Genomic DNA, 27,879 nt, shown 5'->3' on the forward strand with positions numbered 1-27,879 from the left:
GTGGAAAACAGTGTGGTGGATCCTCAAATAAATAAATAAATAAATAAATAAATAAATAAATAAATAAATAAAATAGTTTAGGCCTGGGGGTGCACACTGATAGGCGGAGACAGGATTATTGTCTGTGAGTTCAATAGCCACACTAGTCTAAATATTTAGTGAGTTTCAGGCCAGCCACGGCTATATAGAAAGACTCTAAGAAAAAAGAAGTATAATGGTAATTATAATAAATTGAGTCAGGTATGTGGTTTACACCTGTAATATCAGTGTTCAGGGGGCAGAAAGCAGGAGGTCACCTCTAGGTCAACAGCAGCTTGAGCCAGTATCAAGATCCTGTCCCAGTAAGGCACAGTGGCATACAACTTTAATCCCAGTCCTTGCAAGGCATGGAGAAAGGATCTCTGCGAGTTTCAGAGTTTGAGGCCAACCCAGTCTACACAGGGAGTTCCAGGCCAACCAGAGCTACATAGTAAGATCCTGTCTGAAAAGAGGAAAAGAAATAATGAGACCCTGCATGATTCAGTAATTCCCATTCTGGGCATACACACCAAAGAACTGAAAGCGGGAACTTGAAGGGACAGTTGTACATGGTTGTTGGTAGCAGTCCTAGTCACAGTGCCCAGAAGGTAGGCACTACCCACTATGGAGCTCCAGGGCACACCGGGCTAGATCAAGAGTTTATCTCAGAAACCAAAACAAAACCAGCCAACAACAAAACAATATAAAACCTACTGTGAGGCTCAGGGAGACAAGAGGCCACAGGAATACCCACCCCCTGCCCCCATGGAGTACTACACTTTATAGTTCATAATCAACATCTTGCCCACACTCATGACCAACCATCTGATAACCACAAAGCCACACGCATCAGCTGGCTAGAAATCAGAAGATGGAGTTCAGAGGATAGACAATGCTTCTACAGCCAAGACAGCCTCAGACAGATGATTTTCTGCAGTCTAACCTGGCCCTATGACACGGAGCAGCACAGAGCAGCAGGGAGCAGCACAATGGGGTTCTCTTGTCAAGACTGTTCACAGGTAAGGAACTGAGGTGCAGACTGGCAGTTACCTAGCCCAGGGCTACAGGGCTCATGAGTACTGCCAGAATCAGGGTTTGCTCCCAGCTCCAGATCCGGGAGTTTGGCCATGTCTCCATGGGATCGGACCCTACGGAGAGCAGCTCATAGGTACAGAGCTTCAGGAACCATCTCTGCAGAACATTTTTTATGAACACAGAATCAAAAAGCACACAGATAAACCTAAGCAAAGGCTAGATACTATTTTGAATTCCCAAGTCATCTGAGGCTAGAGGGTGGGTTGAAGATCTTCCTTAAAGTTGGGCTTTAGGGACACCAGAGTGGGGCTAGGGACCCAAGAAGGGCTGGGTACTTCATTTTCAATGACCCCCCCTTTAATAAGCAAGTAGATTTCATCAATTAGAGGGGGAAATGTCTTGTCTGGGAAGATGCTCAGGTGCTAAAGACACTTGTGCCAAGCAAGACAACCTGAGTTTGAACCTCCTCACCCTGTAGCATCTTCCCAAACCAGAAGAATGTCACCACCTAACTGGTGGGGTCCAGGTACCCTGACAATGTTCTCTGACCTGCTCCACAGTAGGCAGTGGTCTCTGCTCGTCCCTGCCTCCCCAGGTACCTGGTTCTGCAGCTGGGTAGTTGTGGCTTGCCGGTCACTGTCGTGGAGGGCCAGCCTTTCCCGAAGGACCACCAGCTCCTCCTGAAGCTGGGACATGGCCTCCACCGTCCTATGTACCACGGGGTCTGGGCCTGGTGACCCCGATAGGCTTGAGCACCTCCCGATGCCAAATAGCCGCCCACCTACAAGCAAAGTAGTGGCTGATCAGCAGGACAGTGGAGGTCACCTGGAGGAGAGATGTGGCCATCACAACAGGGCACACCATCAGTGGGAAGAGGATGCAAGCAGGTGGGGTTAGGACAAGGTCTAAAGACTACAGCAAAATAGGTTTGCAGGGACCTCTAGGTCTGCCTTGAGGAAGTCACTTCCAGTAAGTAGCTTCTGGGAACAGAACTGCCTAAACCAAGACTTAGGAAAGCAATTTTTACTGAATCCCCTCAAAGTGGTGTGTTCCAAGTCTTAAGGGCTAGTGCCGCTCAGTGGCCAGTCTTCAGGCAACTTCCACTGGGAAAGAACGGAGACTCACTGAGAAATGGTTCTTCCTGCTAAGTCATGGCCTCTCAAAAGCAGAGGAGGCAGAATGGGGCTTTCCCCACTGCTCTGTGGGCAGGGGTCACCCGTGAATGAAGGAGGGGCAAGCGCATCAGGGCACTGACAGACCAGTGCACGGGACAGGAGCAACCAGGCACACTCATAGGTTGATGCCTGCATGGGGGACCACACATGCACCAAATAGGGACAAATACCAAGGCAGACAGGGCCTCAACCTGAGTCCTTCCTGCACAACACCTTCGACTGTTCTGTCAGAATAGGAGACAAGCATCAGGGGCCATGGTCAGTGTTCCAAAGTACTGGAGAGGGGCATGGCCTATGAACTGAGGAGCCAGCAGCAGTCCAGGGGTCAAGACAAGGATTTGCCTTCTCCCCTCAGCAGTCCAAGTGGGGCCCTGCAAAGTGTCAGGGAGTGAAGAGGGCTGGTGCTAGCTAGTGAGCCTTCCACTTGGATGAGACCTTAGATTCTGTCTTTCCCAGAGGTGGGGGCCTCCCTGTGTCTGACCCAAGGGCACATCAAGGGCACCCTTGACTACAGTTCTGCAAAGCCCCAGAGCAGCAGCTGCTAGGCCGCTGGGTACGGGGTTCTGCTCCCACGGCTAGGGCTGGTCTCCCATTCTGCCAGAGAGCTGGGGCTGGACAATCTATGCTTGGCCAGTGGCCTCAGCTGTGTGGTTCTGCATGTGACACAGCATGAAAGTCACACAGCGCTGGCCCAGCCTCTGTGATCTATTCTAGAGGCAATAAGGGCAGCCCGATGCTTCTAGGCCAGCACACGGGGCTGCCACGGGTGACATGTGATCAGCATGGCCACAGACTGCATTTTGGTGCAGGACAAAATGTGCTGGGCTCGGCTGAGAGCTGGTCTTGCCTCTTGAGTCACAAGGGAGGGACCCTACAGGCTCTTCCTATGTGAAATAGGGTTACAATGTGCCGAACCCCAAAGCAACCCTGGGAAAAGAGCTGAGATCCCATAAGTAGCACAGGTGTGAGTGACTGTCACAGGCCTCGGCAGGTCTGTCATCCATGTCAGGGCTCCTGTCCTGGGAGGCCCTGTGTCCCAGATCTCAGTGTGGTACCCTGTGTAGGGGCCAGGAGTTGAGTGGAGCCTGCAGAGTCATGGAAAGTAGAAGAAACACTCTTCAAGAAGCTAAGGGAGGCCTGAGAATGGGAGGAGAGGTGAGGCCCCTTAGCAGAACAAGCCCTGTGCTGAGGGAGCTACTACCTGACAGGTCAGTTTCTAGAATCACACCCACCACAGGGCCCAGGGCTCAGGTACTGTGCCAGTCCTCATTGCTAGGAGGGCCCAGCCTTCCTCCTCTGGGCCTATCCCACCTAGCTGGCCAGATGGTGGCCATTTTGAACCCCTGGCTGCCCATTGCTCAGCCAGACCCTACGTGAGCCCCAAATCTAGGTGGACCAGGACTCATGCAGAGCAGGCACTAGCCCAGACTCAGAGGAGGGAGTGACCTCCAACAACAACTACAGCAAGTTCAGACACACAGACTCTCCCTCACACTGCTGGCCTTGCCCTGAGGCTGCCTCCTAGGAGGATCTTTCTCTGTGATCACTGGCCTGAACTTACTATGGAAAGCCTAGAGGGCCTCAAAGGGGCCTGGAGAACCTTCTAAAGCCAGTCAGCCCTGGGTGCCATAGCAGGCAGTGGATAATGGAACCACAAGCTGTTTTCTGGACTTGAAGGAAGGGAACAAATTCCTGCCCTTTAGATCCTCTGACTAGAAAGACACAGACTGGCCTCTGCAGCAGGCACCAGTGGCGTCTGGGAGGCTGCTCCTGGGCCCTACTTTAGATGGGTGCTTGGAAAAGACAAAAAGAAGGGAAACCCAACCCCAGCCTCCAGTGGCCAAGGTCTCTTATCACTGGGTGGAGCCCTGGTGGCCCTGGGACAAGGGGCAGGACAAGAAAGAGGACAGATACATAGCTGTCCCTGGATCTGGATCTGGATCTGGATCTGGAGGAGGCTGTCTAGGGTCTCAAGTTCATGTCAGGTGGCCAGACTGGTTGAACCACCTCCAGCTGTGGGGCAGAATACCATACAGCTGGGACCCCACTCCATCCTGCACCAGCTCAGCCAGGTGTCCTGCACCAACTCAGCCAGGTGTCCTGTACCAGCTCAGCCAGGTGTCCTGCCAGGTGTGCAGCCAGGTGTGCTGATGGTGGGGCTGACCTCCTTTACCTGTGTTTTCTACATTCATGGTGCCACCAGCTTCTGGGGCCTCCCGGTCCCGCTTGGGGGCCGGCGCCTGCCTCTTCAGGAGCTTGTCTTCTTTCGTCCCCTGACTCTTGCTCTTGCACCCCTTGTCCTGCAGGGCCTGCTGCCAAGACACAACCAGAATCCTCTCATGAAGGGTACTGTGCTGAGGAGGGACCCTCGCTGGGGATGATGAGCACTCTGGTCCCCGGCCCAGCAGCTTGTCTCCACCGTGGACAAAGAAGCCTGCCTGGGATCTGAGGAAGCCAGACTAACATCCCACAGGAAGATGGCCATGGTTTATTCTTGGGCCCCACAGTAGCCAGTCTCTCTACCAGTAAAAAAAAAGATTAGAAGATTCTATGGTCCCCTAGTGAAGCTGGTGCTATCCCTGCAGGCTCTGTGGGGCACGGGTCATCGGCATGTGAGCAACTGGCTCACACCAAGCCTCATCATCACAGGCAACTATCCAGTCCTGCAATATACACATCATGTCGTGTATAGAAGGCAACTCCTCTGTAGTGTCATTTGCTGCAACACCTTGGCAGTCGGCCTTCCACCTAAGGATGGCCCTCCCAGGACTCAGAGGCTGCACATGAGTCCATCTGACCAGGAAAATGACTACCCTGCCTCCTTCAGGCTCTGTCCCATGAGGCTATCCAGGGGCAATGTGAACCCATGTGCTGGTCAGGAACTGAGGCAAAGGTAGCTGGGCTGGAGCGGACAAGTGGGGGAGTGGGAAAGGGGTGCTTCATTCAAAGACATCCTCTGTAGCCCCCAGAGAATGACACCGAGCAAGGGTCAGAACAGTGTGGGAAAGCGTGATCCCATTTGAGGGTCATACACAAGATAAAGGTGAAAATGAAACTGGAGATCTCACAGGCTCCGTGTGTGCTCAGTGTGGGGTGTACATACACAGAGACTCACTGAGATAGAAACAAAAGCAATTTAAACTTGGAGAACACAGGAGAAAAGGCAAGGTGATGAGCAGACAGGGTCTTCCTGGTCATTCTGGAGACATCTGGGGTTTGAAGTTTTCACCTTATAAACACAGTTGGGTTTGGTTTATGTCCACGGAAACATCTGGTAAGAAGCTTTTATGTCTTTGTGCCCTCTCAAGTCAAGTATGACTCTTTTATATACACAGGGTCTCACTCTGTAGCCCTGGCTGCCTGGATCTTACAGAGATCTATCTGCCTCTGCCTCTGCCTCCTCACTACTGGGATTTAAGGTTTCTGCCAACACTCTAGGCCAGGTGCCACATACATTTCTTTAATGCTCAGGGTAGTAGGGAAGCCAAAGCCCAATGAGACAGCATGTCACCTGTGTGCTGGGTGGCTGTGGACAAATTCTGCACCCTCCCTCAGTTTCCTTCCACAGTCTCAATCTAGAACCACTAACCTCTGCCCACTTGTGCCAGTGGGCAAACCAATGGCAGCCACAAGTAAAGCACATTTAAGGTGCCTGGCCTACAAGAAGTGCCACATAGATAGCAGTGGTGAGTTTATAATTTCTCTAGTCTCCACTTACTTGAGCATCAAAAGGCCAATCAAGAGAATTGCAAGAGTGAAAAGTGGCCGGGGCAGGTGCCTGGTTAGCCACGACCTTAGCCTCTTTCCCCCTCATCTTCGTATTTAGGAAAATTCTACTTAGTTAAATTTTGTCCCCACCCTTCAACTGTCACACCATCTTGAGCAGGTTGGAGGAGGTGGGGGAGGCAGGGATGGCAGCAGCTGGAAGTTTCCATTTGCCTTCAGACAGGAGCAAAGTTTACACTATTTCTGGGCTGCTGGCCGAAGCACAGGAAGGACAGATGTCCCCAGGGGCTGGGAATTTCTGTACTGCCTCTGGGGGTACAGCTCAGGCTTTAGCTGATGGACCAAGGCTGGAGTGACTGACTCTGTGACCTGCAGGTCGCTTCACTGTGCTTGGGACACACTTTGTTACATATCCATATCCATAAACATGGCAGAGTTCGGCAGGGGCCGGAAGGACATGAACTTGGAAGCCAGAGGCTATCAGCTTCTGAGTGGAATGTGAGCAGAACTGCTGAGCCCAGGCCTCCATAGCAGCCACAGCCCAGCACCCCATAATCAAAGCTCAAGAACAGGGCCACCACCCAGCTGAGCTGCAGCTCCTCACCACAGCCTCCCGATTTAACTTCCCTCTGGTTTCTTTAACTGTTGTCTCACCAGACCCTCTGGGACCTCACAAAGGACAAAAGTATGGGCAGCTCAGCTCCCAGAAGAATCTCACAAGAATAAAGAAACACGGTGAAACACAGGCTGTGGCTGAGGTGCCATCGCCCTTGGGGTCCTGCCCAGAGCAGTGGCCCAGGGCTGCAGCAGCCAGAGGAAGGACAGCTCAAAGGTGTATGTTCCCCCAGTGCCCATCCTGACTACCATCTATCTGCACTTGCTTCATCCCGGCTATGCACAGCGGCCACTTAGGAGGGCAGGATATGTGCATGAGGCCAAAGAAGCTGGGAGAAAAGCCAGGCATGGTGGCTTATGCCTCCTACCACAGCATGTGGGAACATGAGGCAGCAGTATCTGCCATTGGGTTCCACACCAGCCAAGGCTACACAGGGAATCCCTGTCTAACAAATATAAAGAAAGAAGCCAGAGGGATTTTGAGTCCTCTCTCAGGGAAATCTGGGCAACACCCCCAGATAACACTGGCACTTCATTCTCTAAAGTTTTGTTCCTGGTATTCCCATTGGTGCTTATGCATTTGAGGTCACTGGTGACTCTCTGGTGGGCTATCTTCCCTATTTCCCTTCTCATCATCCCTGCACCTGTGCTAGATGCATTGGCATAAGGCAGCCAATCCATAAATATCTGTTCAGCAAATGCACATATTAAAATACTAATGCAGGAGGACTGAAGAGACCACTTAGCAGGTAAGGGCATTGGCTGTTCTTCCAGAGGACTCAGGTTCAATTCCCAGTACCCACATGGTGGCTCACGACCATCAGTAACTCCAGTCTGAGAAGATCCAATACACTCTTCAGGCCTCCACAGGCAGCAGATGTACATGTGGTACACAGACATATATGCAGCCAAACACGCATATAAAAATAAAAATAAAAACAAATCTTAAAAAAATACACTAATGTAGCCTGTACTATACAGGCTATATAGCACCATCAGAGGAAGCCACCTCAGCTGAGAAAATGCCTCTTTAAGATCCATCTGCAAGGCATTTTCTCAATAGCCCATGTTGGATGAGGCTGTCCCTGGGCTGCTGGTCCTATAAGAAGGTGGGCTGATCAAGCCATGAGAAGCAAGCTAGTAAGCAGCTGCCCTACAAGGCCTCTGCATCAGCTCCCGTTTCCAGGATCTTGCCCTGTGTGAGTTCCTGTCCTGACTTCCTTCAGTGATGAACAGTGATGCTGAAGTGTAAACAAATAAACCCTTTCTTCCCCAACTTGCTTTTGGGCCATGGTTTTGTTGCAGCAATAGAAACCCTAAGTAAGACATGGGTGCTAGAGAGATGGCTCAGCCCTTGCTGCTGTTGTAGAGAACCCAGGTTCTGTTCCCCGCACCTGTATGGGAATTCATGTTGGTAACTAGTTCTAGGCCTGAGTGTCTGCAGATCTGAAGATCTATAGAGAACCTAGATTTGGTTCCTAGCACCCAAAAGGTAGTGACAGGGATCTATTCCTTCTGGCATCCTCAGGCAGCAGGTACCAGGTATGCACATGGTGCATACACATATATGTAGGCAAACAGTCAAACATAAAAATAAATCTAAAAGCAAACAAATGCCATACCAAACTAATACAGCTGGGCATGGTGGCACATGCCTTTAATTCCAGCACTTAGGAGACTGAGTTGGTAGATCTCTATGAGTTTAAGGCTAGATGGGGTTAAATAATGAGATCCTATTTCAAAACAAAGCAAATAACAAACTAATGTGGGCCAGCCAGATGGCTCAATGGACAAAGGCACTTGATGCCCTGAGTTCCCATCCCCAGAAACCTACACAGTGGAAGGAGAGCCAACTCCCACAAGTTGTCCTCTAACTCCACAGGCCCCTTCTGCTGCACCCACACCCATGTACCCTCACCCACTCCCACAAACACACACAAAATGAGTGCAAAATACTAATGTCATAACTACTTGAACATCAGAATTGCTCACTGTAATCAGAGATAACACCCAGGGCAGATACAGAGGATTTGACCATCACCAGCATCGTCATTCATTCGGTGGTGATGGGAAGAACCGAAGGCCTCTTCATGCATCCAAACCAGACCAGCGCTCTGATGCTAAACCATACATACACACAGCCCAATTAAAGTTTATGGTAAAGTCTCAAGTAGAATGTTATGCAGTAGACAGAGAAGGGAAGTGGTTCTCTATGACTGATGTGTATAAAGAAGTCTCCAAGATGACTGTGAGGGAAACAGCACGTCATAGAACATGTCAAAGGAAATACAGAAACCATATGATTGGTGGTGGTACAAGGAAGAAAACTGTGAAGATGAACCTTTCATAGTGGACACATTGAAGGACATGAGGGGCATACAGCTTCTAGGAATTGTACTGTGAATTCTTCGAATTCTTTACACCATTTGGGTGTTTTGGGGTCGAGGTGAGACAGAGTTTCTCTGTGTAGCCCTGGCTGTCCTGGAATTTGCTCTGTAGATCAAGCTGGACTCAAACTCAGAGATCCACCTGCCTCTACCTCCCAAGTGCTGGTATTAAAGGCTTGCACCATCACCACCCTTTACACCTCTTTACACCGTTCTAATCAAGCTAATTGTGCTCTACTAGTAGTTCAGATCTCAGCCTACTGTGTGGCCAGCAGCAAGTTAGTTAACCTCTCTGAGCGTGAGCCTCCACGTCCTCATCTATAAAATCCATACAAAACTGTTGTTTTGAAATGGTTTTTACTCTTTTGGCCTTTTGCCTTTTGAGGGGGCCCTCCACCCAGCTCCCAAACAAGTCACACAGGGAGCCTTATTCTTACTTATGAACGCCTGGCCTCAGCGTGGCTTGTTGCTCGTCAGCTTTTCTTAAATTATCCTGTCTACCTGATCCCTCTGGGCTTTTATCTTTCTAACTCCATGGCTGGCTGGGCAGCTGTCCCCTGATGTCCTCTCGTTGTTCTGTCCTTCCTCCTCTTCCTCAGGTCTCCTTCTATTTTTATTCTTTGCCTGCCAGCCCCACCTATCCTTGCTCCTGCCTCGATATTGGCTGTTCAGCTCTATATTAGGACCACCAGGTGTTTTAGACAGGCAAAGAATCACAGCTTCACAGAATTAAAAAAATGCAGCATAAACAAAAGTCACACACCTTAAAATAATATTCTACCAACACAAAACAGTATCTTTCTGTTGAGACATGAGATCTAATGCCTATGTTCCAAAACAGCATTGAATAAAACCCACTAACCCTTTGTATTATTTCTGCAATCAAAGCCTTCCCCCATACATATAGTAAGTATGCCTTTTGAAAGTCAATGACAACTACAGAGGAAAAGAATCTCCCCATCCCCCCACCATCTTCCATTGGACTCTTTTTTCCCCCCTTTTGTGAGACAGTCTCTCTGTATCCCTGCCTGCTCTTAAACTTGCTTTGTAGACCAGGCTGGGCTCAAGCTCACAGAAAAGTTCTGCCTGCCTCTGCCTCCTTTAGGATTAAAGGCATGCACCATGCCCACCCTGGCGTTCCCTTGGATTTTTCAAACAAGGGAACACAGGCATTGCCTACATAGAAATAAACAGCTCCCCCAAACCAGCCTGCTTTCCCAATATCTCTTCCAGCTCCACACATCTTAGCAAAGGCCTCACTTCCCACATCAGCCAGGGTGTGGCTGAAAAGCTCCTGTCACCTCCTGAGATCGTCCATGAGATAAGCTGAGATGGAACCTGCTGCATTCATGCAGGCTCTCAGCTGTGACAGGCTAGCCAACAGGTGCCTGGCAGGTCCCCAGCTCTTCTCCCTACCAGACCTAACTGCTGGAGCTCAGAGGAGCCAGCACCCTGGCCACACTCACCCTCGCCCTACATCTGATGGCCCACACTTACCTGGACTGTCAGGTAGAGTCTATGCGGACTCCTAGGGCCAGGCCAGTCCACACTGAGGGCCCGACACTGTGCCAAGGACGGGCGAGCTGCAGTTCGGGTGCTCGAGTCTTCCTCACCACCAGTCAGGGTGTCTTTTCCACGCCCTGTTCCAGGACAGACGGGCAGGTGAAATGACATACTTGGCTGCTGGCTGAAGACCACTGGCCAAAGTGAGCTGAGCTCAGCTTTGCCCCCTCCAACCTGTCCAGGTGTGGCCAGCAGGGCCTCATGTGGCCTCACAGGCTCTCTCCACACAGGAGCACAGGTAGGGACAGGATGGGGCCATCTGATTCTCTTACCAAAAGGGGCCCTGAAATTCTTTCCTGAAGATAAGACCCTACTGGGAGCTCCCCAGTTGCCACAGTGGCTTTTGGGGTCCACACTTGTTCATCAGCTCCTCTACAGAGGCAAGAAGAAGACACTGAGTGGACTGTACATGGGGACACAGCTATATTACCCAGGCTGCCTCTAGGTGGCAATTTCTCTCTTGCCTTCATTAAGACCAAACCCACAATGGGTCTCTGCTGTACCCAGAAACAGCTAACTGCATCCTCTAGAGCCTCTATTGGGATAGGACACCCCCCACCCACCCTTGCAAAAGGTGGGAAACAGTACTGGCCTAACTGTCAAAATGCACAGCCACAGGCTGGAGAGATGGCTCAGCCACAGAGCACATACTGCTCTTTGCGAAGGACTGGAGTTTTCCAGCACCCACACTGGGTGGTTCACAATGGCCTATAGGTCCAGCTCCAAGGGATCTAATACTCCTGAACTCTGTAGGTACCTACATCATATGCATTTATCTACACACAGATAAATACACATAACATAATTGAACTAAAATAATAAATTCTAAAATCAATAAATGGAAGTTTTTTCCACCAGGTACATGCTTTTAATCCTAGCACTCAGAAGGCAGAGACAGGCAGATTTCTGTAAAGCTAGCCTGGTCTACAAAGCAAGTTCCAGGCAGTCAAAGTAAGACCCTGCATTAAAAAAAGGGGGGGCATAACCCATGTTGAGGATCAATGAGGACTAAGGCACAGCAAGGACCCACAGCTATCAGCCATTAGGATATCCATTGCTATCACAACCACCCAGAGAGGTGGAGGACACCCCCCCCCCTTGTCCAACAGGCAGAAAACTGAGACCCTGAATAGTTAACAATATGCCTAGTGTCACCCAGGGCTTCTATTCAGACCCCATGTGCCAATCAACCCTGGTTGACCATCCCTCTCAGGATGACAATAAGACTAGTGGGGGATATATGGAGAGGGCTGGGGTGCACTTGTTGACTAAGACTGACTGTGCCTGTCTGTAACACATGGGTTTCACCAGACCTTTAGCTAAGTTTATAGCAGCCAGAAATTTCTAAAATCACTGTACTCATTTCATTCATACACACACACACACAGAGAGAGAGAGAGAGAGAGTGAGAGAGAGAGAGAGAGACAGACAGAGAGAGAGAGAGAGAGAGAGAGAGAGAGAGAGAGAGAGAGAGATGAACTTAGTGAGTTTTCCAAGGTGAAATGTTCTGTTTTGTTTTACCAGAAAAACCATACTCATCTTTATTACACTCACACCCAGGGGACAACCTTGTAGAGACCATCCTTGGCCCCTTTCAAACGAGCAACTCTGACTGACCCACAGAGCCCCTGCTCTGCCAGAAGGCTCCCTGGCAGAGGAGCCAGGGGGTGGCCAGCCCGGGGCAATCATAGAAGCTTGCAGAGCTTCAAAGCACTGCCTGCCATAGTGAATGTGTTACAGTTAGAAACGGAGACGAAAGGAATTTGTTACTGGCCTTCTCTGAGCCTCAGTGTATCCCCTCTTCTGTGTACTAAGGGGATCACACCCCATGGTCTCATGGCCCAGAGGACCAGGCTGGTACATCTGAACACTTCTCCAGGTAGGTCAGGAGCAAAAAGGTAGCACGCCCCTGAAGGCAGCTCTTCTGGATAACCCTGCCTTCCCACACCACCAGGGCACCCTGCCTACCTGCCCACACAGAGCTGGGGAAAGGGTCAAAGCAGCTCCTCACCCCCACATTCAGCCCCTACACAGAGCAGAGAAGCCGCTGGCTCCTTGACAGTCTCAGCACTTGGGACATGACCCAGAAAGCTGACTGCTGACAGTTCCCTAGGGTACAGCAGTGGCCCAGGCTCCAGGACCCTCTCCATATAGACCTGCTCATAGGATGGCTTTGAAAGCCTCTTTGGCTGTCGGACACCTAAAACCCAGGGCCTAGCATCCAAAGTCTGCTGGGTAATACTCTGAGCAGCCTGCGTTCACTCCTCACCCCTGACCAGGGCAGCCTGACAGAATCAGGTGTCGGGTGCTGAGCAGGGCACCCAGGAGGTCAGCCGCTTCACCTACCTTGTTTACCGGCCTCCAGCTGACATTAGAGAGCACCCAAGTGAGATCTCAGAGTCCCTGACCTGGTTTGGCTGGCGGGAACGTCGCTGATGCCGCCGTGCTATGGACTGTTAAAGTTTAACCCGCCCCAGCCTTCTCCTCCTCCCAGGCTGGACGCAGGGAAGGAGCACCCGGTGACGCTGTTGCTGCGCTGTGCTCCACGCCCAGCCGGCTCTGAGCTGCTGGCTACCCTGTAATTACCTGACAGCTCTGACTGAGTTTAGGAACCGCGAGAAACCTCAGTCTCATCTCTGGGATCTGGAGGAAGGAAGGGAAATGAAGAGGCATTCTAAAAATGCGGACTCACCAGTTCTCAACCTCCCCTGGCCGGTGTGTGGGAAAGGGCGGGCGGCTGGGCTGGCTGGGGCGGGGCGAGCCATCCCAGGCTTGGGCTCCTGGACCCGGCCCACTCTCCACAGGCCTCGCAGTGAAGGCGTGGCTCCCAAGTTCCACGTCCTGCGAGAGGGGACCATGGCCCGGGGCTCAGCAACCTCTTCTGGGTGCCGGGCAGCCTGTGGGGAGAACAAGGGGAAAGGAGTTTAAGAAGAGTGGGTAGGTAGCCCACATGTTGTGCTATCTGGAAGGGTCTGCAAACAAGGGTCCCCAGCAACCTAGGATAGCAGCCCCAAGTGTAGCAACCCTAAGGACCCTGGGATCACAGGAGGGTGCTCGGAACTGATTATGGCATTTCTGAGTGGGCCAGGAGCGAGTCAATGTGTCTGCCACTCACTGTGAAGACCTGCGAGGGGGCACACTGGCTAACAGCTCCACGTGGAGGAAGCTCCAAGCCTATGCTTTCAAGCAGTGGTAAGTTTAATCCTTTTCCTCCGTGACATCTCATTTTCTAATTGCACTCAGCTGGTTGCTTAAGTCTCAGCCTTCGGGCTGCCAGTGGCTCAACAGCTAAAACTCCTGAGTATTAGTATCTCACTGAGGAGGGGCTCAGAAGGGGCTGGCTTAGGGCCAGGGGCAAGCTGGGTTTACATTCAGTAAATTCTCAGAGCCAGTTCATTCACACATTCAAGTACTGAGGGTGTGGCAGGCACCCTGCCAGGCATCCATTCAGTTCTGTTTCATATCATTTATTGAGTGCCTACTATGTGCTGGATTCTAGCAGAAGTCATCTGATTAGGAGAAATGAGTCCTCAAATGTCCAGTCAGAAGAGAACAAACCTTCAATAAATCTTCACGGCGTTAGGTAAAGGATTATTGAAGTGGTGGTGCAAGCCTTTAATCCCAGCACTCCAGAGGCACTGATCTCTATGAGTTCAAGGCCAGCCTGGTCCACATAGCAAGTTCCAGGCCAGCCAGGGCTACCTAGTGAAACCCTATCTCAAGAACAAAGGAATTTACACAGTACAAACAGGTTACAGGGAGGTTAGAGAAGTGTGCTAGGAAAGCCGGTCCAGGGCAGGAAGTGAACAAATGGATAGAGCTCAAGTATAAATTTTTGGACTTGGAGTTTTTGTTTTGGGTTTGGTTATTTGAGGCAGGGTCTCACTATATAGTCCAGGCAATCCTTGAATCACCATCTTCCTCACTCATAAGTCTTTCTTGAGTATCTACTGTGTGCAGAGTAGCCTCAAGAACATTTGAGCTGGCCAGACTTTGATTCAGGCTTCAATGCCAGTTGTAGAGGCAAACTCAGCTTAAAGAGGCATCGTGGAGTTGTACACCCAAGGGACATCCTACAGAGCTACCTGGATTGTGGACCACTTTCAGTTTCCTCATCCCTCACTGCACTGACCATCTCCTGCCAGGCAGCAAGAACATGTGTTGAACTGGGTCTGTCTCTCTCACCCTCTCTGGCTCCCTGCGAGTGAGAGGCATGCATGCATGCATGTGCGCACGCGCGCGCGCGCGCGCGCACACGCACACACACACACACCCCAAAGCCAGGAAAGGAGGACCGGCTAGCCACTAAGACTCAGAACTAAAGGCCACGACTGCTACAGGTAAGGACGAAATCAGCAAGGTTGACCAAGATGGGAGACAGTATTAAGTAAGGACAAGGCTGGGGTGAAGAGGGCGTGGAGGGGTGGGAACAGTAACTGGAAGAGGGAGGAGGTCAGAGAGGTGGCAGGAGCTGCCTATGTCATGCACAGAGTCCTCAGAAGAAGCTGGGCAGATAAGTAGGATAGTCAGGTGGTCATGGCAAAGCCAAAGAAAGCCCTAGAGAATTCTGGGTGGGGGGTTATACCTACCATCCCAGCACTCAAAGGTTGCAGGTTCTAGGCCAGCCTAGGCTGCAAAGCAAGTTCAAATTGGCTCAAGGAATTGGAGAGGGCCTAGAAGGCAGCTGTTTTCTTCTTTGGGGGAAGTTTAGCGACGATGGTTAGGAGAGGAACTGAGACAGGGGAGAGGTGGCATTGTGGGGTAGACAGAGGTGCAGGAACAAAGCATCTAGAAGCAAGGTGGGGAGAAAAGAAAGAGTCTGGGGTCAGAGACTGATGCTCACGGGGTCAAGTACTGAAGACAGTGGGGTCGTGGTCTCTTCCTTCCTTGACTGAAGACAATGTGGGGTACACAATGAGAGGGGGACAGGAATGTGGGACAAAGGGTAAGGAAGATGCTGACCCATATAAGTAGCCTCACAGCGCTGATGCCTTGAGATGTGTGTAAGGGGGAAGAAGCAAGAAGAATGGATACAAATGTCCTCTCCAGGCTGACTGGCACAGAGCTGGGCATAGAGCCAACCCTATAGCCAACGGGGGATGATGAGAGGACCGTCCTCTGCAGGTGCTCCTACAGGGGAGACCACGTAGGACAGAGGATTGATTCTAGGGGACATCAGCTCAGTCTAGGAGGTAGAGGCTGGAGACCATATTTCTGTGCCAGCAGGACGGGAAGTTGGAGAGGCAGCCTGAAGAAAGAGGAAGGGTGTGTGCTAGATCCCCAAGAGGAAAAGGCAGCTGAATTTAGCAGCTGGAAACCCTGGTGTGAGGTCAGGAATATCAGGGAATCTCAATCAAGCCCAGGGTTCTACACCGAGACAGCAGCGCAGGCTCTCCTACACAGGTGTCTTATCTGGGGTCCTGGAGCCTCTACTAATCTGGAATTCATGGAGTAGATCTATGAGAGTGGTCCAGGCCTTGGCCCTGCCACCTATGAGAATTAATCACCTAGTCTTTGTCTTATCACCTCCATGTATAAAATGGTGAGAGCTGCACTTCATAGGACCGGCATGAACATCAGACAATACATGTGTGAAGTGTACAAAGAGCTCAGAATGCTATCTTTTGGTGTACTGTCCCATTAGTGGGTGAATGCAGAGGCACATTGGGGGAGGGGTATGTGTCTCTCTGGGTTTAGGCCAGGATGGTAGAGCTGCCTTCCTCCTGCTCTAGACCAGAGACAGTGCAAAGACTAGGGGTATACTTCATAGTCGCTTATACACCACTGCTGGAGATAGCCTGGTTCTCCTGGGTGAGCATTTTGGGGTGGCTAGACTGGGCTAGGGTTTCCCTGGCACACAGAACATATTCTGGGTAATCCAGATGTCAAATTCCCTGCTCCCTGGAACCCATCCGGACAGCAGAACTCACCACCCCAAATCCTGAAGTCCAGCCCCACAAATACACAGAACCATTTTGGGGCTGCATTCCTAGCAAATGACTCTCTCTGGCCAAGGAGACGCCCCTTTATGAAGGGCACAGGGGAAAAAATCCTACCAGGCCAGAAAGGGCACTCGCCCAGTCTGGGGCAGAAGGACACTAAGGAAGGTGAAGCTAGGGGTAGTTCCAATGCCCAAGCTTGACATATGCATTAAAGAGGGTGGGATGGGGTGACAAATGTACTTAAGAATTAAAATCCAGTTTCCTCTTTAAACTGTCTCAGGACTGGGCCTTTCACTGTGTCGGCCAGAATTCCGTTCTTACTTGCAGTAGGAAGGCTGAAAGGGGACAGACAGCTTCTGGGCTCCCCCTCCCTGCCGGGATTCCTCAGCTGCAGCTGTCAATGACTTGATTCGTCTGGGCTTGTGAGGGTTATCTCCGATGCCTTTCCTCCTAACCTAGGGACTGGCGCACCCCACCTTGGGCCTGGCCAGAGAAAGCAACTACCCAGGGACCCAGAGGGAGGGCCAAACTGCAGCCTTCCTGGGAGCGACCCATGCAGGGGAAGGGGGCGCGCTGGCTGACACGCAGCTCCCAGGTAGGCTCTGCACATTCCCCACCAATGAGATCCAAAGCGAGTCCAGGCAGCGCGACCCCAAAGGCCGTGCCACCCTCAAGCCCAGCGAGATTCTTCAGCTGGAGGATGCAACGGGACCCCACGCACAGCCGGGTCTCTCTCGGGCCCGGACGCCGCGCCCTCCGTAGATCGGGATAGAGGGGTCCCCGGGCAGGGTGGGCGCGGTGCCCACCAGACGCGCTAGGGGAGCCGGTCCCAACCCGTCCTAGCCTGCCCGGACCCCGACTCACCGGCCTAGCGGAGACAGGATCACAGCGTCGCCGCAGAGCCCAGGGCTCGGCCAGCTACGGCCCGCCCTCGCGAGGCTGCTCCACGCCGCCGCAGCTGCCGCCGCCTCCTCCTCCTCGGCCCGCCCCGCGCCCGCCCCTCCCGCACTTTCCACAGGAAATGATTAACTCAGGCCGCGGCGCGTTTCCATGGCAACGGGCTCGGGAGGGGGCACGCTCACTCTCGCGCACGCGCCTGCCCGGGGCGCATGCCCCTTCTACTCCTACCCCCAACACAGGCTGATAAAACTTCTGCGCTCTCCCTCTGGTGCACGCGCCCCAGCACACCTGCCTGCGCCTTTGGAGAAGGCTCACGCCAAAGTGCCTGCACACACCGCAGTGCCTGCACACTTGCCCTTACCCAGCCTGCAGGAACGCAGGCCTCGCCTTCCCACCCAGGTGTTAACATTTGGTTACACTCACCCTCAAATGGTTGGCACTCTGCCCCTAATCCAGGTGCAGAAGTTTCACACACTCCAGCTAAGATTCACACACATCCGGCACACAGAATAACATTTTAAGAATGCATTTTTTTCATTCTAGCACACTCACGCATGCTCTTGCACACGAGATCAAACATATACACACGTTGACCTGTTCTGGTACACGGGCATGCACTCTCTCTGTCTTGGTCCTGCCTGCCATACTGTCTCTCCAGCTGCGCCCCTGCTCCCCAGCCAATGAGCATCTTCTTGAGAAGCCTGCTTGGGGTTCCTTAAGGTAACACATTCCCTTAAGCTCCAGCCAAACAGCTCAGAGTGCAACAGCCCCCAATCTGCCTTAAGCGCTCCTCCTGGAACGCCTGGGAGCCTCAGAAGAAGCCTGGGGGAGAGCAGGCCCAGCCAGGCAAGAGAGACAGCTGACCCAGAGGAACCACTCTGTTCTTTGTCTCCCAAACAGAGAAGCATTTATTTCAGCCACAGTGTGCCCACTCGACGGTGCGGAAGGAGAAAGTGGTGCAGGAGCCTAACCAGCAGAAGCTGATGATCCCCAGAGAACCTCCGAAGCAAGCAGCAAGCATGGGGGGTCTGCCCCTTCTGGCTTGGCAAGGATGGCTTATGAGGGAACAGTTCAGATGAGCTGTTTCCTGCTTCTGCTGCTGAGACATGCGACTGGGAGTCAAGAATCTGAACCAAGACAGGCACAAGGGTTTAGGCCCCAGCTGGAAGCATGCATTGTCTCCTTTATTGGAGGCTCTTTTCATAGGGTAGGGGGTTGTCTGTCATTAAAGTTTGAGTATAAAAGCAGAAACATTGTCTTGCTTAAGGGTTGGGACACTGACATTAACTTCAGCTTCCTTCTAGCAAAGTCAAAGTCAAGGTTCTTTTTTTAAATTAATAAAAACATTTATTGTTCCCTTTTCTCCAGTTACAAAAGTAATGGATGTTCATTGTAACCATAATCCCACCCACTGGGAATAAATGCTGCCAACACTTTATTTAGTACAGCCTTTCCCCTCTGTGCACATAATGGACACCATTTATTCAGAGTGAGCATAGTGCCAGGCACTGTGCTGAGCTCTTTAGACACAAGATCCTGTCTGACACTGTTCAGTCCGGGAACTTGTTCAAGAGAGGAAAGGTTCCTTGGCAAACCCAGAATGTGTCAGAGCTGAGGCTCCAAGTCCAGCAGAGATGTAAACCTATGTACATACATACATGGAGTGCCTCTAAATGAACATAAGAAGCACCAGCCATGGCAAAACAAAGATGGAGAATTAGGAGGAAGCATTCTTAAAATTCCAGCACGGCTCTAGCTTGAAATGTGAAAACCAATTGTTCAATGATTATGAAGAATTTAAAAATTCACACTCTCCTGGTCTTGGTGGCCTGTTGTCATCCTAGCCACTGGGGAGGCTGAAGAGAGGATTTAAGTTCAAAGTCTGCTGGTTACTGAGTGTCACCAGGAACTGCATTCCAACTCCCTTTCCCAGGTGGTTTCAATAGAGGATGCCAACTCTCTCCTGACCATGGGAAAGGTGAAAGATTTCCCAGAATCCTGGCCATGTGAACCAGGTCAGACCTTCACAACCCCTGGCCTTGATGCTTCCTGCCCAATTTAGACATGGCACTGTCTAGGGCCAGATAAAAGGCAGTGGCCAGAACACTGCAAACCTACATCCATATCTGCAGGGCAAGGGTGCAGCCGTGGCATCTAGGTGCTCAAAGGACATGGAAGTCATAACCCTCACATCTATCCAAGTAGCCAAGGGTCCAAGAGATTTTCCCTAGAGGGAAGCAGAAAGGAGAATTGAGAGGAGAACCCTGCTGTGATTTCTTTTTCTCTTTCTCCTAGTGGCCAAAGTCCATCACAGATAAGCAGACAAAATATTTCAGCCTCTGAAAGTCCATTGGCCAGTCACCTCCAGCCTGTGCAAATGCCCCAGGAGGCCTCATTCCTTTACAACACCCCCCCCCCACATCTTTATCTCATCAATTCTAGATGACCTTCAAGCTCTGCAAGTCCAGCAAGCTGCCTTTCTCACCTTCCCTTTCACTCACGGGCACCAGCCAGCTGCAGAATACTCCCCATCCCCAGCAGTGGCACCTCCACCACCAGGGCCATCATTGTGGCCTGTCCTGTCAACACCACTCCCTCCTTGAGGATAGGACCCTTTCTAGACTTTACAACCTGAAAAGCTTCAGGCTGGTATCTAGTGTCACGGACAAGATAACTGAGTATACACAGATGAGTAGGATTCGGAGAGCAGGATGCAGGAAACACACCCATTAGACTTGCTCCCATGCAAATGAAGGATCATTCCTAGCAGCCAGAAGGATGCTTAGACAGCTATTTCTGGAAGAAGCCCCTGCACCTGGGAAAGTTATCACCTTCATGCTGGAGAAAGTTTAGTTTATTTGGGTTTTGCTTTGACATAGCAGGGCGGGATTGTCCTGCTATGTTGCCCACACTAGTCTCAAACTCCTATGCAGAAGCAATCCTCCTACCTCAGCTTTCCAATGAGCTGCAACAATAGGCACATGCCTCTGGACTCATAACAGACCCTTGAAGTAAGAGAACATTCTAGAATTGACTCTCCAGTGAAACTCACATCTTCCCAAAGTTGTCCATCATGAACACAGAAGGAGCTAGAGGGGACCATGTGAAGGGTAGAGCAGTCTGCACCCAGTCTCACAGTATATTTAGCATATTAGAAGCCAAGCTCCTTACAACACAAAGAGACAGGGGGGCTTGAACCACTCTTGGCCAAGGTATAAATTTCCTCCGGCCCTTGTTCGCTGTAGACTCAGTTCCCACAGTCCCTGGGGATTCCTGAAGTAAGGGTGCAAGAGACTTTTCACCTGTCTCCTGCACCCCCTACCTGATCCTTTTGTGTCCCCACTTTCTAAAAGCCACACTAACAGGATGGAATAACTCTCACCTTTTCAGAATACACTACAGGAGACAAGGCAACTCTTGCCCCATCCAAACCTAACACAGACCTCGTGGCCTTTCACCATTGGCCCAGAGGCCTCATTAAATTGGCACTCCCCCACTCCCAAGAAGGCAGCTAAAAATCTACCTCTGGCCTGCTGAGGAATTTGGCATTCAAATAGAGGCTTTCTCACCCTTATCATCTCTTTGTAGTCTAAAAAATGAGAGGAATGCAAACACTGGGATGGTAATGTATTTAAGTGCCAGGTAATAAAAAGATTTAGCAAGAATGACCCAGAGAAGGTAGGTGTGTGTGTGTGTGTGTGTGTGTGTGTGTGTGTGTGTGTGTGTGTGTGTGTGTTTGCACGCGGGTGCATGTTCACTTTTAATCCCAGCACTGCGGAGGCAGAGGCAGGTGGATAACTGAGTTCCAGGACAGCCAAGGCTACACAGTGAGAACCTGCCTCAAAAACAAACAAATAATTAAATAAAAACCCCGAGGTGTGACCCTGGGAGAGGCACAGTGAACAAGCCCTGCCCTACCCCACCACCTCCCAGACTCATCTCAGCAAAGCACAAAAGCCTAGCCTAGCTCCTCCCCAGACTCTCTGGCTTCACTTCCTGTTCCTTGATCTTTGCCATCTGTGCCTTTATGCTTACATTTTCATTTCTCCCTCATGAATCTCTCCATCTGAAGTTTTGGTATTTGGTTGGGCTTTTGGTTTCTTTAATGGTACATTACCCCTGAGCAGGCCCTATTGTGTTTTGAAATCTTTTATTTAGAGGTACTTCAAGAAGGCTTATTAGATAAATGCACTTGCCACCAACTCTAAATTCAATCCATGGCACCCATAGTGGAAGGAAAGAATTGACTCCCATGAATTGTCCTCTGACCTCCCCACTGTGTCATGGCATACACATGCTCCCACACACATACATACAAAAAATAAAATAAATGAATTTTTGAATAGGAGGGGGCTAGAGAAATGCACAGTGAACACTTAAGTACTTGTTGCTCTTGTAGAAGACCAGAGTTCAGTTCCCAGCACCCACATGTGGTTCATAATCCCCAGTAACTCCAATTCTATGGTATATGATGCCCTCTTTTGGCCATTGTGGGCACTGCATGCAGGTCACACACACACACACACACACACACACACACACACACACACACACACACACACACACAATAAAGGAAAACAAAACAAAGTTTTTATCTCAAGATAGTGACTTGCTATGTTGCCCTCTTGCCCAGGCCAGTCTCAAAAACCTGGGTTCAAGAAATCCTACTGCCATCAGGTCTAAATGCTTGGGATTTGCAGGTATGTGCAAAAGAATATTTTTTTAATGTATAATTATCCAGATGGTGGCACACACCTTTAATCTCAGCCCCCAGGAAGCCAAGGCAGGCGGATCTCTGTGCACTCGAGGCCAGCTTGGTCTACAAAGCTACACAGAGAAACTCTGTCTTGAAAAACCATAAATAAATAAACAAATATGTATAATTATAACAGAAGCTGATAGAGTTTGGAAAAGTCCCCAAATCCCACTACCCTTTACGTAGGCCGTAGGCCATTCTTCTAGAATATCTTGCAGGTAATGGGCTGTGAGCAGATATCAATCTACAGCAAGAGGAGACAGAGACAATGGTTAGAAGTGGGATCAGGGGCCAGGAGCATGTAAATGTGAAGCCCTGCTTAGGGTTCCTCTTCCTCCCTGGCTCAGTTTCTTCTGAACATAGGGCTTTTGTTGTACTCAACCAATTCAGCATTGTGGAATAAAAGTGTGAGAAAGCATGAAACACCTTAGGCCGTCATTGCACAGGACTCCCAGTACCAAAACATGCATTGCAGTTGATTGGAGACCGGTCAGACACCACTTTCTACTCCAGACTCTCACTTTAAAATGTTTTCCATGTAATTCTTTTGTTCTTTCTGTTGTTTTTCAACAGGGTCTTGCTACATAGCCCAGGCTGCCTAGAGCTGGCAATCCTCCTGCCTCAGATTCCTGAGTGCTAGGGTTTGTCAGTGCTACCACACCTGGCTACCTCATCACCTTTTAAAATTCTGCTCTTCTCTATAAATCCCATAAAGCCTGAGGTTCAGATCCCAGGAAGCATTGGTCCTCATGAAAGAGATCATTGCTTTGTTTTATTTGGGGTCCTGGGAATTGAACCAGAACCTCACACATTGTACCCAAGCTCTGTCCTTCAGTCCATCTACCACTGTCTTGTTTGTTTTTCTTTTTGAAATAGGATCTCATGTACTCCACAGACTGGCCTCAACTTCATTTTCTAGCTAGGTATGGCCTTGAATGCTTGATCCTCCTGTCTCTACCTCCCAAGTACTGAAATGACAGGCATGTGCACCCTTGCCTGGCTGGTTGGTGTTGTTGTGGAGACAGGATTTCTCTGTGTAGCCTTGGCTGTCCTGGAACTTGCTCTGCAGACCAGGCTGGCCTTGAGCTCACAGAGATCCTCCCACCTCTGCCTCCTGAGTGCTGGGATTAAAGGCGTGTGCCACCACGGCCCAAGTTGCCTGGCTAATTTATTATCTTATTTGTTTTGAGAGTCTCCTGAAGCCAAGGTTGACTTCTAATGATGTGTAGCTGAGAACAGCCTTGAACTCCTGGTCCTCCAGTTACTACCTACCTCCCCAAAGCTCCTCCTTTTCATTATTATAAACAACATGCTCTCCCACACCCCCCCTACATACACACCCACCACACAAACCCATGTATCCCCTTGGGGCAGGAGTGAGGAGCAGGGGCTATCAACTTCTGGAACAGAGCCTGAGCATTTTGCTGTTGCCTTTTCCACCAGATCGCCTTCAGAAGGGCTATAACAAATTTACTCTATTGTTGGTAGTGCTTTTTGAGAAGAACCATTTCACTCAGATTTACAGCTCTTCCCTTGCTCTGGAATGCTCTTCCTGGCAGGTTCTCTGAGGAGGCACAGGAAGAGAAGGCTGAGCAATGGCTGTCAAGAGCAGGACATCTCAGGTTGGCAGAGCCTTCAGGTGCTGAGGCTGAAGGTGTTTGTCACCAGAGTTAGGAAGGTTTGGCTAAGGGCACTGGCTCAGGCTCCCCTTCCCCACCTGCTCTTTAGTCTTTGCTACCTTCCCAGATAGATAGGTGGTCATGTGACATCCCATCGGCCAGGATCCAGGAGCACACAGAGAAACCCTGAATGGAACACTGTTTTCAGGCAGCCACCAGCAACATCATCCCTGCTCCCATAACACCCTGGCACTACATTTTGGCTTCTTGCAAAATGTCAATTACTCCTAGAAAGGAAACCCCTGGAGGCTGCGGCCAAGGGTGGCACCAGGTCAAGGAAGCTTCATTCTTTTAGAACATATAACTCCATGCCTGATGACCCTGCCAATCTGTGACACGGCTGCCTCAGCCACAATTGGTATTAACCTGCAGCATCGCCTGGCTGAGGCCACCACTGCCAGCCGCTCCCTGTAGCCTGTCCTCCTCCTCTGGGGGTGGCCCTTGTTTGCAAACATCAACGGAAGTTTTGACGCTGCTGATTAACCAGCCTCCCACGGCGCCCAGTTCTTAGTCATCCCCACAAGTCCCAACCTTCCACATGAGACTTTGCCAGCATCCAGGTGACAGGGAAGAAATTACAAGGATCCCTGTAGTTTCTGAAGCTTCTATATCCCGTCTTCCAGGGGAGAGGAGGGATGAACTTCAACCATCCTCACAGCCAAGATGTGCAGAGCCTGGAATGCCAGCTTAGCTGTCGTCTGCCTAAGGACAAGCATCCCCAGCACAGCCTGGACTCTACCTGCACCCCTTACCTCATCCTCTAGGGGTATGTGCAGCAGGCATGATCATTCCCATTTTAAAAGTGGGGAAACTGAGGTGCTACATTGTGAAAATGGCCAGGAGGGGGTTCATGAATATATATTAGGGGACACTGTTGGAAGATAGCTTAGAAAGCTGTAAAGGGGGACATGTCAAGACATAAGCTGTGTCTCCTGGCCCACTGTGTGAATCCCTACCCCTTTGTTGGTCTTGCTCCCAATCCCTGGTAAAGAAATAGAGCAGAACAGGCTGGTGACCCTTCCAGCACTATAGTGACAAGGAAGACAGCTGACCAGTCAGGATGGCTGTAGTTGAAAAGCGGGGGGAATATAGGGGCCAGAAGAAAGAGAGACCTACCCAGATGTCTGTCAAAGATGCCTCTTAGAGAAGAGTTCAGTCCCTAGCCCTTCTCCAGTGATCCCCCATATGCCCCAACTCTAGGGCCAGGAAAGGGTGTGTGTGAAGTCACTCAAAGAGCAGGTAATAGTGGCAGTGGCCAACTGGGACCAAGAATGCCCCTACCCTGCTTCTACTGTTTGCCTTTCTGGGTTTCCAAGAGCTGGTATATGTGAACCTGGGGTGAGGAGGAGCTGAAAAATGGATGGGGCCTGAACAGGACAGATCTGGCGAATCAGGGCAGGGGCTGAAAACAGAGAGCTGGGGCTGGAATCCCTGCAGCAGGATGCACAGTTCACTCCAGAAGGGGGGTCAGAAACACATGCAGCTCCCAAAGGTCCCAAAGGTCCCATGGTGCACCCCCATGGTGACAACCCTGGAGACTGCTGAGAGGTATAGCCTCCCCCACCCCCAGGGACAACGCCAGCTCAAACTTGACCCCAAGCCAGTAGCACAGGTATGCAGGACAACATGGGCCAGTAAGAGGCTGAAGATTATGCTACCCTGGCAGTTAGAGCAGTTCCTGTTGAGAGACGATCCCAGGTATCTAAATCTCCCTAGAAGACAACCCAGAATGCGCCTGTCCTGGCCAGACCTCTATCTCTACCAGCTTATCCTCGCAAGCCAGAGAAGACCTCCTACTGTACATACCTATCCTCTCAAATCCCCTCCTGGGCCAAGGACTGCAGATGAGCAGTCCTAGGGAGACAGTGACAGGTGCTCTTTGGACACACTTGTCACCTTTGAGCATCAGGTCTGACACACATGGCTGCTAGGCAATTGCATGGAAGAAATTGAGATTTCACTGTCTGAAGCACGCCTCCAGCTTCGTACCCAGGAACTCCCAGGAGCCCACTGCTATTATCAGGCAGGCTCAGCACCCTCACAGCCTCTATAACATGTGCCCAGAGGTAAGAAGCCCAAACACCTAGAGACTGAAGGAAGCTGTGAGCCACAGCCAGAGGGCTGGCCAGGCTGCTCTCCAAACACTGAAAGCCTTGCTGGTCCGGCTGGCGCAAGTAGAGGGAGAACACAGCACAGGCACATACTATGGGCACACCTTCCTCCTGCTGTGTGCTGCAATGGTCCCCAGGCAGGCTAGTTCCCACACAGGTTGTAACCTGGTGCTGCACACCTCACAGAGAAGACCTTGTCGCATGGTCACACCATAGTAGGCCCTTTCACCATGTACCCGCTCGAGAAAATATCACCTGTGGTGGTTTGAGTGAGAGATGTACCCCAAGGCTCCTGTGTCTGGACACTTGGCCCCCAGTGGGTGGTGCTATTTGGGGAGGTTATGTAACTTTCCAGACACAGGGCCTTGCTGGAGAATGTCCATCCCCGGGCGTGGGCTTTGAGAGTTTATGGCCTTGCCCCATTTCCATTCACCCTCTGCTTCCTGTTTGCAGGTGAGGTGTGATCCCTCGGCTTCCTGTCCTGATTCCGTGTCATACCTACTGTTATGGATTCCAGTCATCTGGAACCAACCATAAACCAAAACAGGAAAGTAACTAATACAACCCTCCTCTGTGAGGCCTTCCCTACTCTGCCCAGTCAGAAGTCACCAGGATTCCCTCAATTCACCTAGTGCTGGAGTGTGAATGGGGGTGGGGTGAACTCATAGTCTCCTCCATTAGGCAGACTAGGACTCCCTGAGTCAGACACACCCCCACCCATTGCTGTGTGACTTTGGGCCAGGCAGCTAGCCTCTCTGAGCCTCAGTGTTATAAGTGAGTACTATTTACTGAACACTTACTATGTGCTAACCCTAAAACATTCAGAGAGTGAGCACTTGTCATCGTTAGCTTTAGTTATCAACTTGATACAATCTGGAGTCATGAGAGAAGGAAGTCTCATTAAGATTGGCCTGTGGAAATGCCTGTGAGAGAGATGTGCTGACTAACTGATGTAGGAGAGAGCCCAGCCCACTGTGGGCAGTGCTGTTCCATGGGCCCGTGGTCCCAGGTTACATAAGTAGGCTAGCCATGCATGAGCCTGCTATGTCAGCCAGTAAGCCATGGAGTATTGCTCCATGGCTTCTGCTTTAGGTCCATACAGGGTTTCTGCCCTGACTTCCTACACTGATAAACTATGACCTGGAACCATAAGTCAGGAACCCTTTCCTCCCTGTGCTTTACCATAGCAGAAACAAGGAAAAAAAGAATAAATAGTGCTATTTGTCCATGCTAGAGATGGACATCCTCACCATTCCTAATCCTGCTACAAAGGCTAGCACTCAGGAGACCTCAAATTCAGGCCTATGAGACACCTCAGCAGGCCAAGGCACCTGCTGCAAAGCCTGACCATGTGAGACCAACCCCTGGGACTCCCACCATGGAAGGAGAAAACTCACTCCCACAACTTGTTCTCAACATACGCTCCATGGCACACGTATGCATGCATGCATGCATGGCCAAATTAAATAGAGTAAATAAAAATTAATTTTAAAATGTTTTAAAGACACTCAAGAAAATGTAAATAAATAAGTAAATAATGAATATGTTCATTAGATCTAGTGTGGTAGCCACACCTTTGATCCCAGAACTCAGGAGGCAGAAGCAAGTGGATCACTGTGAGTTTGAGGCTAGCTTGGTCTATGTTGTGAGTTTCAGGCCAGCAGGGCTACATAGGGAGACCCTGGCTGATTAAAAAAAGAGAGAGAGAGAGAAGTTTTAATAAATAGCACTCTAATTCTGTGAAATTCCTGGCTGGGGCACTGCCATCTTTGGAGTGTGGTGCTGAGGACTACAGTAGCTGGGGACCTGAGTGATTTGCTTTTGCCTCCTCCATCAGCCCTGTCTTCACCACAGTTTCTACCAACACCAGCTGTGAAGTGAGCAAAGCCAGAGGCAGACAGGCTGCCTGGATCAGTGGTGACCAAGCCTTGAGGGTCTAAGTCACATCAGTGAGCACATTTGCTCTGGGGCG

At 50.7% G+C, this 27,879-nt stretch overlaps 1 protein-coding gene across 5 annotated transcripts in view; it reads right to left on the reverse strand.

Annotated features, from left to right (window-relative positions):
* The window catches only part of Kifc3 (kinesin family member C3), a 34,916-nt gene extending 17,464 nt beyond the window's left edge, over positions 1–17,452 (reverse strand). Inside the window, exons 1-5 of one of the 5 annotated variants that reach the window (XM_027405688.2) lie at positions 17,326–17,452; positions 13,212–13,416; positions 10,454–10,596; positions 4,402–4,540; positions 1,653–1,834 (exon numbers count right to left, since the gene is read on the reverse strand). In XM_027405688.2, the coding sequence (XP_027261489.1) occupies positions 1,653–1,834; positions 4,402–4,540; positions 10,454–10,596; positions 13,212–13,377 (630 nt within the window). In that variant the 5' untranslated portion in view covers positions 13,378–13,416; positions 17,326–17,452. Of the gene's footprint in view, positions 1–1,652; positions 1,835–4,401; positions 4,541–10,453; positions 10,597–13,211; positions 13,417–17,325 lie in introns of those variants that run through there. The other 4 variants (XM_035442594.1, XM_035442595.1, XM_035442596.1 and 1 more) reach the window with 4 other exon arrangements.
* Positions 17,453–27,879: the final 10,427 nt, after the last annotated feature.

This window comes from Cricetulus griseus, chromosome 3 (genome assembly GCF_003668045.3).
Source record: "Cricetulus griseus strain 17A/GY chromosome 3, alternate assembly CriGri-PICRH-1.0, whole genome shotgun sequence".
Lineage (NCBI taxonomy): Eukaryota > Metazoa > Chordata > Mammalia > Rodentia > Cricetidae > Cricetulus > Cricetulus griseus.